The 18,750-nt window shown below is 34.7% G+C and overlaps 1 protein-coding gene across 1 annotated transcript in view; it reads left to right on the forward strand.

Moving 5' to 3' along the window:
- The window catches only part of apbb1ip (amyloid beta (A4) precursor protein-binding, family B, member 1 interacting protein), a 30,135-nt gene extending 13,598 nt beyond the window's left edge, over positions 1–16,537 (forward strand). The window contains exons 7-14 of the mRNA XM_051098246.1: positions 2,211–2,332; positions 3,341–3,415; positions 3,655–3,798; positions 3,982–4,092; positions 11,407–11,505; positions 12,013–12,136; positions 12,247–12,293; positions 14,662–16,537. Coding sequence (XP_050954203.1) covers positions 2,211–2,332; positions 3,341–3,415; positions 3,655–3,798; positions 3,982–4,092; positions 11,407–11,505; positions 12,013–12,136; positions 12,247–12,293; positions 14,662–15,207 — 1,268 coding nt within the window. The 3' untranslated portion in view covers positions 15,208–16,537. The remainder of the gene's footprint in view (positions 1–2,210; positions 2,333–3,340; positions 3,416–3,654; positions 3,799–3,981; positions 4,093–11,406; positions 11,506–12,012; positions 12,137–12,246; positions 12,294–14,661) is intronic.
- The last annotated feature ends 2,213 nt before the right edge of the window (positions 16,538–18,750 follow it).

Consider the following 18,750-nt stretch of genomic DNA (forward strand, 5'->3'; position numbering starts at 1 on the left):
GTGCTTTATAAGTAATAAACAGCCAATATTCTAGTAATATACATACTAATAAGTAACTACTTTACAGTGTTCCTTAATCCAAAGTGTTACCATTATTTCTCAAGTTATATATATATATATATATATATATATATATATATATATATATATATATATATATTCGTTAATACTTTCTGGAGACGTTTAAGCTTCAATCCAATAAGCAAGCTAAAGTTATGTTCAGTTAACAGTTTAAAAAAGAAAACAGCTTAGATCAGTTACTTTTAGAGGAAGTTCTGCCCTATATTTGAGTTTGCTGTTTACTTGCATGCTTATTTGTCTGTTCACTTTACAACACATCCGACCAGCTATTTCAGGCAGCCAAGACCAAATCCTGTCCATTTAAATGAGGAAATCCTGAAATTTCGAAATTTGTTCACCATTCTAACATTTAAAAAATACATTTCAAATCAGCCACAAAACGTGAGTGTGCATATGCAAGAATGTGTGTGTGCAATTACCATTAAACATTATTTTCCATCAGTGCTTATAGGTAGTAAAGCTGCAAGGTAAATTCAGTATCATTTAAGTTTATTTAAAAAATTTTAAGCTGCTTTGAACAAAAGTGTCTGACAAATGAATCTTTACACAACCTTTGCACACACTGCTGTTCAAAGGTTTGGGATCATTAAGACTTCTTAGTGCTTTTTTTTTTTTTTTTTTTTTTTTTTAAAGAAGTCTCTTATGCTCGTCAAAGTTCCATTTATTTGATCAAAAATACAGAAAAATATATATATATTATGAAATATTGCAATTTAAAATAACAGTATTCTATTTTAATAAAATATAATTTATTTCTGTGATGCAAAGCTGAATTTTCAGCATCATTATTCTAGTCTTCAGTGTCACACAATCCTTTATAAATCATTCTAATATGCAAATTTATTATCAATGTTGGAAACAGTTGTGCTGTTTAAACCTAAGATATTTTTTCAGGATTCTTTGATAAATAAAAAGTAAAAAAAGAACAACATTTATTCGAAATAGAAATCTTTTTCTAACAATATGAGTCTTTACTATCACTTTTTATCAACTTAACACATCCTTGCTGAATAAAAGTATTAATTTCTTTCAACTAAAGAAAAAAAAGATTACTGACCCCAAACTTTGATTGGTGTATATTGTTACAAAAGATTTCTATTTGAAATAAATATTGTTCTTTTCAACGTTTTATTCATCATAACATATTGAAAAAAAGTATCACAGCTTAAGCAGCACATAATAATAAATCAGCATATTAGAATGATTTCTGAAGGATCATTTGACACAGAAGACTGGAGTAATAATGCTGAAAATAGGGTTAAAAATTAACTTGTAGTTACTGCCTTACGTAGTTGATTGATTACATTGATAATTGCAAACATTTTTTGTATTACAAGGTTTCTGAAATGTTAGCTTTAATTTCTAGTACAAAATTTTAAACAGTGGATTAGTTTCAAAATTGTTGTTTTCTTTTTTGACATATTAGAGTCAAATGATTTTACAGAGGAAATTTTGGTTATCTCATTTTGTCACTCCATAATTCAAAAAATACTTAGAGCAGACAGAAAACAAAATATTTTTCACAATTTTGGGGGGAATAAAATGTTGTATATAATCAAGCAAATTATATATGATCAAATCCCTCTGTTAAAAAACCTTCAGGATATAGACAGGAATAAAAATGTGTGTAAGTGCTGCTGAAGTGGAAATTTATGGCTCAGTATTGGAGAAAAAAACTCATTTTGAGAAAACTTTAAAAATATGGACTGTAATTAAAATCTATTGACACAAATAGATAAAGTGCTTTAAAAGAAACACTTAACAGTGTCTTTTGGATGTTTTCTTTCCACTAAAAACTAAAAAGCCCAAAATCTCAAACTTGACAGATGCTTGCAGGTGTTTCACCTGCAGTGTCTCCCCTTAAAGTGTATTAAAATAGAAAACCACCATTTTAAATGGCAATATTTCACATTATTACTTTTTTTTCTGTGTTTTTAATCAAATTAACACAGCCTTGATGAGCAGAAAAGACTTCTTAAAAAAAACATTTAATATCTTACTGATCCCAAACATTTAACCGCAGTGTAAGTTTAGGTTGGTGGTATTGAATATCGATATTTATTTATAAAAAGGGGAACTGGTTATGGACAAAAATTATGCCTTTTGAACTGAGTTTGAACTTTCCACAGAACGGGGGTTTGAGGACCATGAGAACCTAGTGGATCCTCTTTCTACATGGACAAGAGACACTGAAAACAAAGTGCTTTTTCGGGAGAAAAAAGACAAGTATGAAGTGTTCAGAAACCCTCAGGCAAGTGTTTGGACAGCTATTTGTGCATCTTGCTTATAGCTAACGCTTTACTTTAAGGGCCAGTTCTCACTATTAACTACAGTAGTTGCTTTTTAGCATAACTATTAGTAGCATATTGGCTGTTTATTAGTACTTCCAAAGCACATATGCCTTATTTTGCATGATTCTTCTAGATCCCTTAATTCTACCCCATATCTAAACTTAACAAATGAAGCAAATTAGAAGTTTATTGGGCCACAAGTAATAGTGAGAACTGCTCCTTAAACTGATAAATTTAATAAATGCTGCTGGTTCGTCTGACCAGAGGAGAACTGCCCCCCCCACCCCCCCACCCACCAACTGAGCTTGGTTTCTCTCAAGGTTTTTTTCTTCATTTCTGTCACCGATGGAGTTTTGGTTCCTTGCCGCTGTCGACTCTGGCTTGCTTAGTTGGGGAAACTTAATTTACGGCAATATCATATACTATTTGAACTGAACTGATCTGGATGATGACATCATTGAATTCAGTGATGAATTGCCTTTAGTAAATTGAGTGTTTACTGTTGTCCTTTTGCATTACTGATGCACTATTTCCTATTTGATACTGTTAAGCTGCTTTGTCAAAATCTGTATTGTTAAAAGCGCTATATAAATAAAGGTGACTTGACTTGTCTTGACTTAAACTAAAGTATCACCAATAAATAACAATTCAAAGGCACTAACATTAGTGGATATATATACTTTTCCCTTACGGTATTGTCTCTGCTTGTAAGAACTCACATTTCTAAAACTAAAACAATTCACTAACTTCTCTTTTTCTTGTGCCTTGCAAGTTCACTGAAAATGGAACAGAAATTAGAAAAACAGTAAATCTCAGCACATTGACAGTTGTCTCTGATGGTAGAAATCTAGAAGTGTCCGTTTGTGTAGAAAGAGCTGTTTCCTCATGACAAACATGATTACTTGACTAAATACTGAAATTCTGCTGAATGCTAATAAATATTAAGCCAATTTTAATTTCTTTTACAGAATTTTTATCTGTGGAAAAAGGATAGGAAAGCTCTGAAGGACATGAAAGACAAAGACAAAGAACAACTCCTAGAGGTGCGTTTGATATAATTGAAAGACTTCATCTAAACAGATAAAAGCATTTATCAAAAGAAATGTAATGGTGTCATATTTAACATCATAACGGAATCTTCTTGATCAAGTAATGCAGGTCTAAACATTTGCCAACATCTTCTCACCCTCATGTCATTCTAAATGTGTGTTCCACAGAATTCTATGTGGAATGACATAAGTCTAAGTGAATGATCAAAGTCTTCATGTCTGGTTCTGTGTAGGAGAACTTCTGTGGAGCCTCCGTCATTGTGCCTGACCTGGAGGGCGTTCTGTATCTGAAGGAGGATGGCAAGAAATCCTGGAAACAGCGCTACTTCCTGCTGCGGGCCTCTGGATTATATTACTCACCCAAAGGCAAGACAAAGGTCAGCTCAGGCAATCCAGACAGTAAAACATAGGCCTGCAGTGTATTTTGGAGTTCAGACAAATCCTCATTCATTAAGCTCAATGTACACTGCACTGCCATAGACCTAAATAATAACTGGCTTGGTGAAAAGGTCAAGCAACTAGATTTTGGTGCATAATGGGTTTCTCTCTGTCTTCATCAGGCTTCACGGGATCTTGTGTGCTTGGTGCAGTTTGACAATGTGAATGTCTACTACTGCAAAGAATACAGAAACAAATACAAAGCACCGACAGACCACTGCTTCATTCTTAAGGTACGGTTTCAGTCCACCTATTACATTGTTAAATAATAATGTAATAATTATATAATATTAAATATATTAAATCTGTGCTTGCAGATAATATTAATGAAGTAAAAGGCCACTTAAGTGTACTTAAATAGAGTACACAATCTTCATCCTTCAATAATCTTTTGTTGTGCTTTAAACAAGTGCACTTACAGTTGAAGTCAAAAGTTTCTATACACTTTGCAGAATCTGCAAAATGTTAATTATTTTACAAAAATAAGAGGTATTATACAAAATGCATGTTATTTTTTATTTAGTACTGACCTGAATAAGATTTTTCACATAAAAGACGTTTACATATAGTCCACAAGATAAAATAATAGTTGAATTTATAAAAATGACCCCGTTCAAAAGTTTACATACACGCACTAGTGGGTGCGGTGGGATATGGAGGGATATCCAGGACATTTTTCAAAAGGAATTGCAAATTGCATTTGCAATTGCATTTTCCATATGTGGACGCATAAAGTGTGACATAATCCAAATGGAACTGCAAATTTTGCATTGAAGTTTGTTTTTTCACTTTTGTGAACGCACAGTGACTGCCAAATTTCAAATGAAAAAGCAAAGTCCATTTGCAGTTGCATTTCCCATGTCTTACAAGTTATGAGCCTGTCATATTTAAATAGCAAAATCAATTACCACGTCTGCTTTTTCACTCTCTCTGCTTCGCGCATGTAACCTGCCAAAACGGTATCACAATTCCGTTTTGCATTTGAATTTCCAATGTCGGCACGGAAAGTCGTCAATCAGAGTGAGGGGCGGGACTATACCGTGGGGCGTGTTTGTATTGGGAGGTGACGTCACTCACACACGACTGTCCCGAAGGCTTTGATCAATGGAGATTTTCGGTAAATAATTCTGTCCTTTTTTTTTTTTACCCCAAATGAAGGCTTGACATTGGACATTTGATATTCACAAATTTACGGACCGTCTCTATGACATTAATATACAATTTTCTAACTTAAATAGCATTCGAAGAGAATGACTTACAGTCATGAAACCAACTGTAATGTGTCCATGTAGGTGTCAGTTATAAATAAACTGTAAATCATTTGTAAACATCGTTATTTTCTCTGTACAAAATGGGCTCAAACACTAAGTCAAAAGTTTGCATACACCTTGCAGCAGTGGCAGGGCCAGGATCTTTTCATAGGGGTGGCAAGGGAGGGGCCTGCAACCAGTCTGGGGGGTTTAATACAATTAATTTTTTACTTAATTGTAATTGAGATTTTTTATATAAGTAATACTGAGTGAATATGATAATTTTTGTAGTGGCTTACTATTGCACAGTCAGCTTGGTTATGGTTCTCAAAACCACCAAAAGCTTGTTCTCCAACATTGCACTCTCATGGATGAGACATGCAAATAGTGATATGAATGTGAAAAAGGCCAGAAGTCGACAGCACATAAATGCCAGAATGTAAAATTAGTTGTTTTATGCATTTAAATGGTTTTATTTTCATTTGTACTTAATGAGAGAAAAACAACGTAGCACATATTTTCTAATATAAATGCACTGTGCACACATTTACTGTAAAAAAAAATACAAAAAAAAGCTCGAATTGCAGAATATATTTTAGTACATGCATTTGAGAAATGTTTTTTAATGTGATGCATATACATGCATGCACAGTTTGTAGCTTTAATCGCCTTTTTGGTAATTTCATGACTCAACTGATGTCAGAACTACATTGTATGCTCATAGTTTCTTATGTGTTTTTTTTTTTATTATGTAGTGATATGTATGCACCTCATATTCGTGTAAAGTTGAAGAGTGTGTGCCGTGAGCACAGAGAAATGGCTGACAGGACAGGAAAGTTTGTGTTACTGACATATAGCCACAGTTCACTGTTGTTTTTTCTACTGAAGTACATTTGGCTCCTGTACCTTTTTCGTGCTCGTTTGACTCACACCTGGTGCTGAAGCGAGTTGAAGTAGGTGTCTCAAAAGTCACCCATTTGATGTGGTTGTAAAGAGATGCGAAGGTTCCACATCTTAAAAAAAGCACTGCTTGTTAAGAAAAAAAAGGGACAGAAACTGCAGTTTTAAGTAGGGTGGCCAAAGGGTTGGCCAAGCTTAGGTCAGTGGTGGTCATGGTCACCCCCTGGCTCCGCCACTGCCTTGCAGAATCTGCAAAATGTTAATTATTTTACCAGAGTCCTAATACTGTGTTGTTTCCTGAATGATCCACAGCTGTTTTTTGTTGTTGTTGTTGTTGTTGTTGTTTAGTGATAGTTGTTCATGAGTCCCTTGTTCGTTCTGAACAGTTAAACTGCCCGCTGTTCTTCAGAAAAATCCTTCAGGTCCCAGAAATTGTTTGTTTTTTCAGCATTTTTATGTATTTTAACCTTTTCCAATAATGACTGTATGATTTTGTGATCCATCTTTTCACATTGAGGACAACTGAGGGGCTCATATGCAACTATTGCAGAAGGTTCAAACGCTCACAGATACTCCAGTAGGAAACACAATGCATTAAGAGCCAGGGGGTGAAAACTTTTGAACAGAATGAAGAATGAAAATCATATTTTTTCATTTATTACTGCCCTTCAGAAGCTACAGAAAATGCATGTTTCCCAGAATACAAAATAAGTTAAATTTACCCTGATCTTCAAATTCAAAAAGTTTTCACCCTCCGGCTCTTAATGCATTGTTTTTGCTGTGGATCATTCAGGTAACAACACAGTATTAGGACTCAATTCAAGGTCATTTTTATAAACTATTATTTTCTCTTGTGGATTATATGTAAACGTCTTTAAAGTGAAATATCTTATTCAAGTCAGTACTAAATAAACAATAACATGCATTTTGTATGATCTCTCATACTTAATTATTATTTAGTTTATTTATAACTTGATACTTACATGGACACTTTACAGTTGGTTTCATGCCTGTAAGTCATTCTTTTCAAATGCTATTGAAGTTAGAAAAGTGTATACTAATGTTGTATGTAACTTTAGAGACGGTCCCTACATTTGCGAATCTCAAACGTCTAACGTCAACCATCTTTATTACAGTAAAAGATCTTGAGGCAGGCATGACATGCTCTCTATTATATACAGATTAAAAAAAATATACAGGAAAAAGTGTAGAATTGCACTGTCTGCTTACTCACTTTGCAATTTGCAATTCCTTTTGAAAAATGTCCGGCATATCCCGCAATAGTGGGAGGTTGGACTGGGGGGTGAAAATTTTGAATGTGAAGATCAGGGTAAATTTAACTTATTTTATCTTCTGGGAAACATGTAATTATCCTATGTAGCATCTGAAGGGCAGTACTAAATTTAAAAAAAAATGATATTTAGGCAAAATAAGAAAAATGTACACACATTTTGTTCAAAAGTTTTCACCCCCCAGCTCTTAATGCATCTTGTTCCCTTCTCTATTGGTATTTGATATTACATTTAATGTTAATATACTAAAATGCAACAATATCATTAAAATGTGTGATGACATATTTATAATATATTTACAAATACAAATATATTTAAATGTGATACAACTTACAACTTTCAATAGAAATTACATTAAAGTATATTTTAATTTACATTAAATACTAGTTAGCACATTCAGCAGCAAACTATGGCCATATTTCAAGACAACTACCTAGCATGTTCAGCAGTAAACTTTGATCACATTTTGAGACAAAACCGTGCAATTCCATATAAGAATATACTTCCTTTTTTTAAATGTTGAAAAGGATATATATATATAAATTTGTAAGTTTATGTAGTTTTGAATAAAGACTAACATAGTTCCACATAAGTTCTCAACCATTTTAACAGTTTACAGAGTGATATATTTGTACAGTAGTTAGTTCCTGATGTGTAAACAGAAGCACAACTACATGTTCTAAGCCTAATATTTCAGTATCTGTTTTTAGAGCAACTTGTGTTTTGCAAAAGTATTTTGATAATGAGTGTAATGAGAAAAGTTTCATAGAAGTATCTTTTTTAAAGCTAATTTTTCTATAAAATACACTGTATTTTGACGTTGGACATTTTCAAAACCAAAGTAGACGTTTTCATAGACATTAAAATTAGCTGTGAAAACAGGCAGGAGGACAGTGGTACTTGTTTTCCTGATGTTTTTCCAGAGTCTCAACTGAGATTTTGTGTTTACTAACTTGAAATCAAATGAAAAAAAAAAAACTCTCTGTTCTCATTCTGTGGATGATGCAAAAAAAAAGTGCTTCTGAACTTTGGGACCTAAAGCAAATTGTCGTCATTTCCGCAACAAAATGCTGTTCTATCAGCAGTAGTCTTGGACATGAAAGCAGACATAAAAGACGTGAGGCTTAGAGCACCAGAAGCTGTAAATCACATTCCTCTAAAAGCATCCATTTCCCCCTCGAGATAGTAAGTAGGAGTGGTGCAATGGGTCAGAGGCTTGATGACCTTACTGCAACCCTTCAAAATGCTCCACTGATCCAAAACTACATCCCCAAATGAAATTCCTATTTAATTACTATTGTAGTAAAAATGGCAGACCTCATCCCTGGCCAGTGTTAAGGGGCAGCCTTAGCTTTTTGAGTCATGTGCCATAATAACAAGGGATTTTTAGGTACTGCCGGCACTAGGGCATTTAACTGATATTTACGCACCATAAATCTGCTTGGCTCTCTTTTATACTCGTCCACTAAAACACCACTATTCAGCTGGTAGGTGTAACTCCCAAACCCTGGGCTGCTAAACACAAATCGTACAATAATTATTTCAAGGTGTGTACCTCCTCTATTCCTGCTGCTTTAGTATATAATAATTAGCCAAATGACTGCCCCCAAAGATAAAAGACAATGTGTTGCATATGAACTTCCAGAATGCAGGAAGTGGTTGGGGAAGCATCTTTTCCTCTTTAGTGTACGTGGATGAGAGCTGGCATTAGCTAGATTCAAGGTACGTTGCTAAATTCAAGAAACAGTACAGTAAAATAAAAATAAAATAACTGAAATGCTAAAACATTCTAGATCTGGTAAAGAACTTTGAATGCTACATTTTATGTGAAGCTTGTCTATACAGACAGCTGAACATCTAGCTATATTGCAATATTACATTTTTCACAAATTAAATTTCTTAATTCATCTATTTTTATTGAAGCTAAAATACTTTTAAATATATTTTAATGCATTAAATTAATGCATGAAACTAAAATTCTATTTGAAAATACAAACCTGAGTATTTTCAAGATAACAATGTCATGTTTTCTACAAATACTAGTGGAAGCACATAAAATGGGAACTATAGAGGGCCTAAAAGCGAACCCTGTGGCACTCACAACCACCTTATCTGTATTTTGGTTCAGACAGTAGGCTAGCATGGTTTTTAAGCCTTTCCAAATTAATATTTTAATCTATAGTCTACCACAACTTTTTTTTTTCCTGGTTATTTTTGAGCCTGAGCAGTTTTCAGAGCCTGCCTGTAATTAAAGATCTGGTAAAGAACTTTGAAAGCTACATTTTATGTGAAGCTTGTCTATATAGACAGCTGAACATCTAGCAGTATTACATTTTTTCACAAATTAATTGTCTACATTCATCTATTTTTATTGAAGTTAAATTACTTTTACATATATTTTAATGCATTCTAAAACTCTAGCTGAAAATACAAACCTGAGCATCTTCGAGATAACAATAATGTCATGTTTCCTATAAATACTACCTAGTGGAAGCACTTAAAATGGAAACTATACAGGGCCTAAAAGTGAGCCCTGTGGCCCTCACAACCATCTTATCTGTATTTGGTACAGACAGTATGCTAGCATGTTTCTCAAGCCTTTCCAAATTAATATTTTAATCTATAATATACGACAAATAGTGAAATTTCAATTTTTCAGTTTATTTGTTTGTGCTCAGACCATGCAGTTTGAATGTCTCTAATTAAAGATCTGGTAAAGAACTGGTCAAGAACTTTGAATGCTTTTTATGTGAAGCTTGTCTATAGAGACAGCTAAACATAGCGATATTACATTTATCACAAATTAAATTTCGAAATGAATCTATTTTTTATTGAAGCTAAATTACGTTTAGATATATTTTAACGCATATTAAAAATCTATCAGAAAATACAAACCTGAGTGTCTTCAAGATAACAGTAATGTCATGTTTCCTACAAATAGTGGAAGCAATGGGAACTATAGAGGGCCTAAAAGCAAGCCCTGTGGCACTCACAACAACCTTATCTGTATTTGGTTCAGACAGTATCCGAACATGACTCTCAAGCCTTTCTAAATCAATATTTTAATCTATAGTCTACCACAAGTAGTGACATTTCAAAACTTTTTTTTGAGCCTGAGCAGTTTTCAGAGCCTGTCTGTAGTTAAACTCTTTGGACACAATTCAAAATACCTCAAACTTAATTTTCTTCAGTCTACACTCTCACAATTTCTGTAGTTCTCCTAAGAATATGTATAAGTTGTGAAAGTGTGAAAACTGGGTTGTAGTTCTACTATATAAAAAATGAGGCATGCAAAGAATATGACTGGCTACAGATTATTTTTGGGCAAAGGAATCATTCCTTCCTTATAAAATCCTATTTTCCCAACATCAATCCACAGGAGACAAAAAGACCTAGTATATATGATTACAAGAAAACCACATATACTGACATGCTAAACTTACTAAGAAAGCATGACAAATCATCAAACTGATCTGTAATACTTTCCGAGGGTGTTTCAGGACATGTCAAGTTAGGATCATCTCTGTTTTATGTTAGTCAAGCAATTGAGAAATAAAATGCAAAAACATGATGAAATGCAATAAGTCAAGTAGATCTAAAGATAAACCTAGCGACTCCAACAAAAAAAGAACATGCACCATTTACACTATTTATAAAATAATTCAACATAATGAAGCACAACATTGTTTCAGGCCCTTTCAGCAATATTTATGACTAATGTTAAAGTGTTGCATTAGAGTGGAGTTGGAAATTAAAATTGTGATTTTAGTCTGCCATCTGCTGTCTCTGCTTTGAAACTCCAGCTCAGTAACATCTGTAAGCTACATATAATGTTAATATTGCCAACTGTGTATTTGGAGAAAGAATAATATGAGCAAAATATAAACTACGTTTGAATACCCTTAGCAATTTGTTACCCAACCTAAGAGAAAACGTAAACATCAAAGTATTTTCTGGAAAATGTACAATGAGATTAGACCGTTCCATTACATGGAATATAATAGGGAATACAATGAAATGAAATGTCACTAGGTGTCTTGGACTTCTCCAATTTTTATATTGGTGAACACAGAGGTTGATATTTTTACTGTGATCTGTTTTTCAGCATCCTCAGATTCAAAAAGAATCACAATACATCAAGTATCTGTGCTGTGATGATGAGTGGTCCATGACTCTGTGGGTGACTGGGATACGTATTGCAAAGGTGAGCCAAAATATTTATATAGTAGATAATGTTAAATGCAAAGTAGACATGAAACATTGGCATTAAAAATGTTAGTTCACAATGCAAATATGTACAATGTAAATTGAAACTATATGTTTGGTCCTATTGTGAGCTGACTATTTTGTCTACTAGGTATTAAAAGGATAGGTCAACCAAAAATTAAAAAAAAAAAAATGCTGTCATCATTTACTCACCCTCAAGTAGTTCCAAACCTGTATGAGTTTCTTGAACACAAAAGAATATATTTTAAAGAATGTGGGTAACCAAACAGTTGCTGGTACCCATAGGCTTCCATAGTATGAAAAAAAAACAATGGCTATGAGCAACTGTTTGGTTGCCAACATTTTTTCAAAATATATATTTTTTGTGGTCAGAGAAAAGAAACACATATAGTTTTGAAACAAAACAAAATTTTCGTTTTTGGGTGAACTATACCTTTAAGTTCTTCTACCTTATTAACGCTCTTGTCACGATTGTTTTTCATAGTATGGTAAGCAGTTATATGACAGCTACAAGGCTGCTGTGAGGAAGGCTGCAGGCTCTGCAACTTGGGCTGCCCGCACTATCCAGGCCTCCTCCAATGCATCGACACCCTCCCCTACACCCAAAGGTAGAGATAATGGAGCTCAACAGATAATCATAAAATGTATCATGGATCTTGCTATATTACATGTTAAATGATTTTGAGGACATTTAGTAAGGTTTGTATTTGTTTTTCAGCCAAAGCTGCAAATGGACACGCTCCTCAGCCTGCAGTGGAGACCAAGGTACCTCTCAATCTATCAGCTGTCTTAGTAATGAAGAGCATGGCTAAAAATATTGTGCTTTATCTTTATTAGTGGTGTTTTCTAAAGCAGGACTTACTATTACCATTGTTCAGACATTGAGGTTAAGTAGCAAAACAACATGCAACAATACGTTTGTCATACAGCAGACATAATTGATACCAGAAATTATGTGGCCTGTTCAGGAAAGCAGTGGTATTTTCTAAATAATCAAATACGTTTTTCACTTGAACACTGTAGCAACTACACAGCAATGTTCTTGCAACCATATAGCAACACATTAAAAATAGCAAGATCACTTTTGCAGTCACCAAGTCCTTGCAACTATTCAGTAGACCATCGAAACTGGGTAGCAACCACCAGGAACACCCTAGCTACCCCAAAACAATATGCAAAAAGCAACCACCTACAAATGTCCTAGTAAACATCCAAAACAACCAAGAAACCACAGACAGCTCACGAAAAACAACCCACAACACCTATCAATCATCTAAAATGGTCCTAGCAGCCACCTATAACAACCTTTCGACCACATATTGTGACATCACACCCGCAACCACAAACTTTTTTTTTCTTTTACATGGGCAGTGCACTAAACTTTCCTCCCTTAGAAAATCTAATATACGCTGATGAAAAAGATGTACAAATTAGCATACATAAATTAAAAAAGCGTGCACATGAATAACTTAATTGCATGTTAATTGCAATTACAGTTGAAGTCAAAAGTTTACATACACCTTGCAGAATCTGCAAAATGTTAATTATTTTACCAAAATAAGAGGGATCATACAAAATGTGTGTTATTTTTTGTTTAGTACTGACCTGAATTAAATACTTTACATATAAGATGTTCCACAAGAGAAAATAATAGCTTAATTTATAAAAATTTCATTCATAACTTCATTCAAACATTTACATACACTGTCCAACAATGACTGTATGATTTTGAGATCCATCTTTTTACATTGAGGACAACTGAGTGACTCTTATGCAACTATTACAGAAGGTTCAAATGCTCAGTGATGCTCCAGAAGGAAAATGCATTATGCATTAAGAGAATGAAGATGTGTACATAGCACTTATTTTGCCTAAATATCATATTTTTTTGTTTAGTGCTGCCATTCAGAAGCTACAGCTACAGAATACATGTTTCCCAGAAGACAAAATAAGTTAAATTTAACTAGGTTTAAGTTTCACCCCCCCCTTAGGTTTCACCCCCCGGCTCTTAATGCATTGTGTTTCCTTCTGAAGCATCAGTGAGCATTTGAACCTTCTGTAATAGTTGCATATGAGTCCCTCATTTGTCCTCAATGTGAAAAGATGGATCTCAAAATCATACAGTCATTATTGGAAAGGGTTCAAATACACAAAAACGCTAAAAAAAAAATAAATAAATTGTGAGACCTGAAGGATTTTTCTGAGGAATAGCGGGCAGTTTAACTGTTCAGGACAAACAATGGGCTCATGAACAACTGGCACTAAAAAAACAAAAACAAAAAACGCAGTATTAAAAATCTGTAAGTGTATGTAAACTTTTGATTGGTAATTTTTTATAAATTCAACTATTATTTTTGCTTGTGGACTATATGTAAAAGTCTTTTATGTGAAATATCTTATTCAGGTCAGTACTAAATAAAAAATAACATGTATTTGAGTCCTTTTACTTTGCTAAAATAATTAACATTTTGTAGATTCTGCAACTTTTGACTTAAACTGTAAATGAAATTGTATTATTGTTTACATTTGAAATAAATGCAATTAGCTGAACTTTATAGTGCTTTTTTGATCCAATTAAGCAGGATTCAAATACATCTTAATATGTTATTTCGTTATTGTTTCCGTTGTCTTTCTTTTTCTATGGTTAATGTATATTATGTCATGTATTTAAATATATTCATAATTACACATTTGTAATTTGTAAAGTTTAAAATATATTAACTTTAAATGTAATATTGAATGCTTAAATGTAAATTACATTTTAATCAAGAACACTACATGTTCTGTATGTTAGTTAACTCAATAAAATAAGTGCACTTATAAGCATTAAAATGATTAAAATGTACTTTAAAATGAAACATTTAATTTGACATTTTACAAAGTGTACTTAACTGTGTTAAGAAACAGTTATGAAAGTACTTTCTTTAAGTACTCTTAAGTGACCTTTTATTTCATTAATATGATATTTTCTGCAAGTACAGATAAAATATATTTTTAAGATTTGAAGTGCACATTTAATACAATTAAGCACATTGCTTTTTCACAAGGTTTCTTGAGAGCTGTTTCAATCTTCTTGTAATGTCATGATTTATTTGGAGTTCATCTAAATGTTATTTTTGGTTTGTTTTTGAAGGGTCCTAGCAACCAAACATCTTTTCCACCACCTCCACCTTTAATGGAAAACCTGCCTCCTCCACCACCTGACCCCATGTTGCCTCCTCCACCCCCTGCTCCTCCCAGCAACGCCAAAGTCAACAACTTTCCTCCTCCACCTCAATTACCACAGTCCTCTTTCCCACCTCCACCCATGGATGACCTGCCTCCTCCACCACCTCCTCCAGAAGATGCCGACATGCCCCCTGACTTCCTGCCTCCACCACCACCTAGTTTTCCATCTTACGGGGGAGATGCGCTCCCTCCACCACCTCCAGACCCCCATGCCTCTCTTCTACCACCTCCTCCTGCTCCCCAAAACTTTGCAACTCCAGGTGGAGCACCACCTCCACCCCCACCCCCACCTCCACCACCAGCTCCTGCTGCCATCAAACCCACCAACTCTGTCAGAAAAGTGGCTCCACCTCCACCAAAGAGGACTACACCTCAGCTAACAGCGCCATCAGGTGGCGACTTCATGTCAGAACTGATGACAGCAATGCAGAAAAAGCGCACTCAACCATGAACTTGAAGACAGACAGAGCTAATTGACATCTTTTTATAGTTGGACTGAGCAACTGACTGCCAAACCAGTTTTTGTTAGGACATTAGGGCACACTGGATCCTTTAATACTGTTGCTGTTTAAAATTTTAGATTACACCATAAAACTAAAAATATGTAAATACTTTCTTATGCAACTAATTAGATATTATGCTGTATGTATCATTGCTAATGAAATAAATAAATTACAAGGCCTTGCAAAGTTAACTGTTAAACAGATTCTGGCATGCCTTATTTTAAAATAAATATGGTTTGAACAAGATTAATTTAGAAGCTAGGGTTTACAGATTGCAATGCAAGCGGGAAAGGCCTCATGTTATGGTCGGCACGATCGCAGATGACAACATTCAGAATCAACACTGTTCATGTACCGCAGAGTAAAATTAAATTAATTTACATTTAACCAGTTTAATATGGAAAGGCACTGAAACCTTCGTTTATGTGTTTTTGACCCACACTGTACATGATGTGAGAAAAGTTAACTATTTAGGTTAGCACTGATTCACTAACTTTATGTTAGCTAGTTTAGTTTTAGCAAGAGACACAGTAATTCATCTGCTTAAGCAGATGAAACAGAAACGGGAACGTTCATATTTATAAACACAGTCTTTGCGTGGAAAAGTGTTTAAAGCCACGTCAGGGTCTGAGCAGATGTAAGCACTTTTCCTTGTGTCAAATTGTAGTACTGCAGGTATTTGGAAATATTAGCAGCAGCCATGATGATGATAATAATAAGTAATAATAATAATAATAATAATAATAATAATAATATTCATATTCATATTAGGGATATGCATTTCAGTTAATTTTCCTGACAGGATATCATATGCTGGAAAACTGTTAATAGGCAAGATTAGAATGTTAAATAGAAACCAAATTAGATTTCATAAAAAATAAAAAAAATAAAAATACATATATGAATGCCTGAAACCCGATAATAATTCCATAAATGTGCTAATGTCACCATAAACAGAATATGAGTTTTGACATGTCATGCATCAGCCACACTTTTGTCAACAGAGCAACAGAATAAAATGGTATATAATTAAATAAATATGCATACACAAAATATGTAAGCTTATTTATTTATTTATATTTATTTTGTTTAATTTTTACCTAAATAAAATGAAAGAAAAAAAACTGCCAGACAAGTAAGCTATGCAGTTTTATAAGAAATTCCTTTAATGTTGGATCCAGTCCTCCATGTAAATCAAAATGGCTTTAACCTCATTGTATATCTTGGCACAGCATTTGGATGTTACCATATAAATATGTAATTTCTAATAAAGTAAAAATCCTTTATAAATCCTTCTAAGTTATCCTGTAAATGTTATACATGATATCCTATATCTGTTAGCAGATGTATTCGTAGTGGCCAATATCTTGAAGATATTGAACATTTATTTTTCTATTGCCCTTTTTCTATTTAATTTTGGGTTGACTTTAAAATAGACATAACAAAAAATAAATAAATAAACAAAGCCCTTAATTTAGTGATACTAATATTTTACTGTTTTCAAAACCCATCTTTTTCTGATAAACAGATTTACATTATTAATCTGGTAATTATCTTAGCAAAGTTCTATATTTATAAGTCAAAAATAATTCAAAAGAAACCATCATATATTACCTTTTGTAAAACGGATCTTAATATATACTTTATTTTGCATGCTTTGAGATGTGCAACGCTATGGTTGCTTTGTGCTTTTATGTGAAAAAAAAAAAAAAGCTATGCTGAGTTTTGGTTTGTTCCCCTTCAGTCGTACTCTACGACGTTACATCATAACTGACGTATTTGGGGTCCTACGTGGGGGCCCAATCACCTCTGAGCTTAAAAAGAAAAGGCCAATAAACATCGGCGAGTGGAATTTGCATGCCAAGCCACTCTCCCGTACATACGGGTATATAAGTTGGCGACGTGCATCCAACTCATTCAGACTTTTGCTTTGGAGCCGATCGCTTTGTGTGCTGCTTCTACAAAGAAGAAAGAAAAAGCCTTCATCGCTACAGGAGTTTTCTTATTCCTTATGATGATCACAGGCGCTGTCTCATAGGTCTGGGATGTAAACAAATGCATATTGAGATGGCGTTTGTGAATGGACTATGCCCGCGCTGCTTGGGCATGCCCATTATTACGCTCGGTCATAGCTTACGTTTAATATGTGAGCTGCCTTTGCGCTCTACCCTTTCCGGTTTCATGGGTTGCTAGACTCCTGAGGCTGCATTGGCTGGAAGCATGGGAGACCTGAGGATTATAGTCTGGATTGCTCCGTCGGGTCAGCCCCTGCGAAGGTCTGGCTCCTCTCAGCGTATTACCATAGAGTTTCTGGATGTTGATGCTGGTTTGTCCCAGCACAAGCTTTGCGTCTCGTTCAGTGCTCTTGAGGAAGTTAAGATGTCTATCACTGCATCAGTGGAGGGGCTATCGTCTTCTGATGCCAGAGATTCTGCTGAACAGCGGCCTGTTGTGGCGGAGTCTGAAGCTAAGTTAACGGCCATGTTCCTCCAGGCAACCTCGACCGATTTGTCACGCGTCTCTCACGTGGATGTTTGTAATATCAATAGCGCGAACAGCACGTGGGCATGATCTAATTAGAGGTAATGAGCTCCGAGGGGTAAAACAGGACATTGCGTTGGTTTCATACGGATTACTTTAACACAGGATATTTGTTTTCATTTAAAAGTAGACATTTCAAGCTTTCTATAGATATATCTCTCATGTCTGTTTGTCATGTATTTGCTGAGTTTCAGTTCATTTTAGTGACGCATTTCAACTGGATATTCACGGAGACTGAGAAGACTGAAAGGACACCCTGTATATTTTCTTTATTTTAAAAAAACACAAAAGTTTGTTAATACGGTGAGCATACATGATGTTTGATAACAAAGTTCGGGAGGAGCACGATCAGATAATCAACTAATTTGGCTCAGGTGCAACTCGTCTAGCTAATCATCCAAACTAGCACAAGTCATATATATGCACACAGCCGACTTACCTCCGTCATTCGACTGTTTTTTCGGCATCCCCCCTCTACCCCAACTCCTTAATCTTAATCTATCCTCATTCTCTACTTGGGATGTGGGGAGTTCTCTGGGTTCGGGCCATGTTCTGGGCTCGGAGCCCTCCCCCAGGACAGCACGCCAAAATATGCTTACTGTTTACTCAACCAGATTAGATGTAAGGGTGAACTTGTGAAACAAATAAAAGTAGACCCTTTACAGATTTAGGTGATGTATTACTTTTATATTTAATCAAAATTGAGGGAGCAATTGAAATTATTTTCTTTTCTGTCATCTGGAAAATATGCTAGTGCTCCCGCCGGCACCTTAGCCGACCTCAGGACATTAATGCAGGCAGCAGCCTGGTTACTATTCTACCTGGCCTGTCTGCTGGTCGATTTGGTCAGTCCATACATTCAGAAAAAGCAGTGGACTTCGCCCATTCCTGGTTCTTGAATTCTGAATCGGTCCCCTCTTCGGGCTACCATTCACGTGGCTGAAACAGAA

The sequence above is a fragment of the Labeo rohita genome, chromosome 24, assembly GCF_022985175.1.
Source record: "Labeo rohita strain BAU-BD-2019 chromosome 24, IGBB_LRoh.1.0, whole genome shotgun sequence".
NCBI lineage: Eukaryota > Metazoa > Chordata > Actinopteri > Cypriniformes > Cyprinidae > Labeo > Labeo rohita.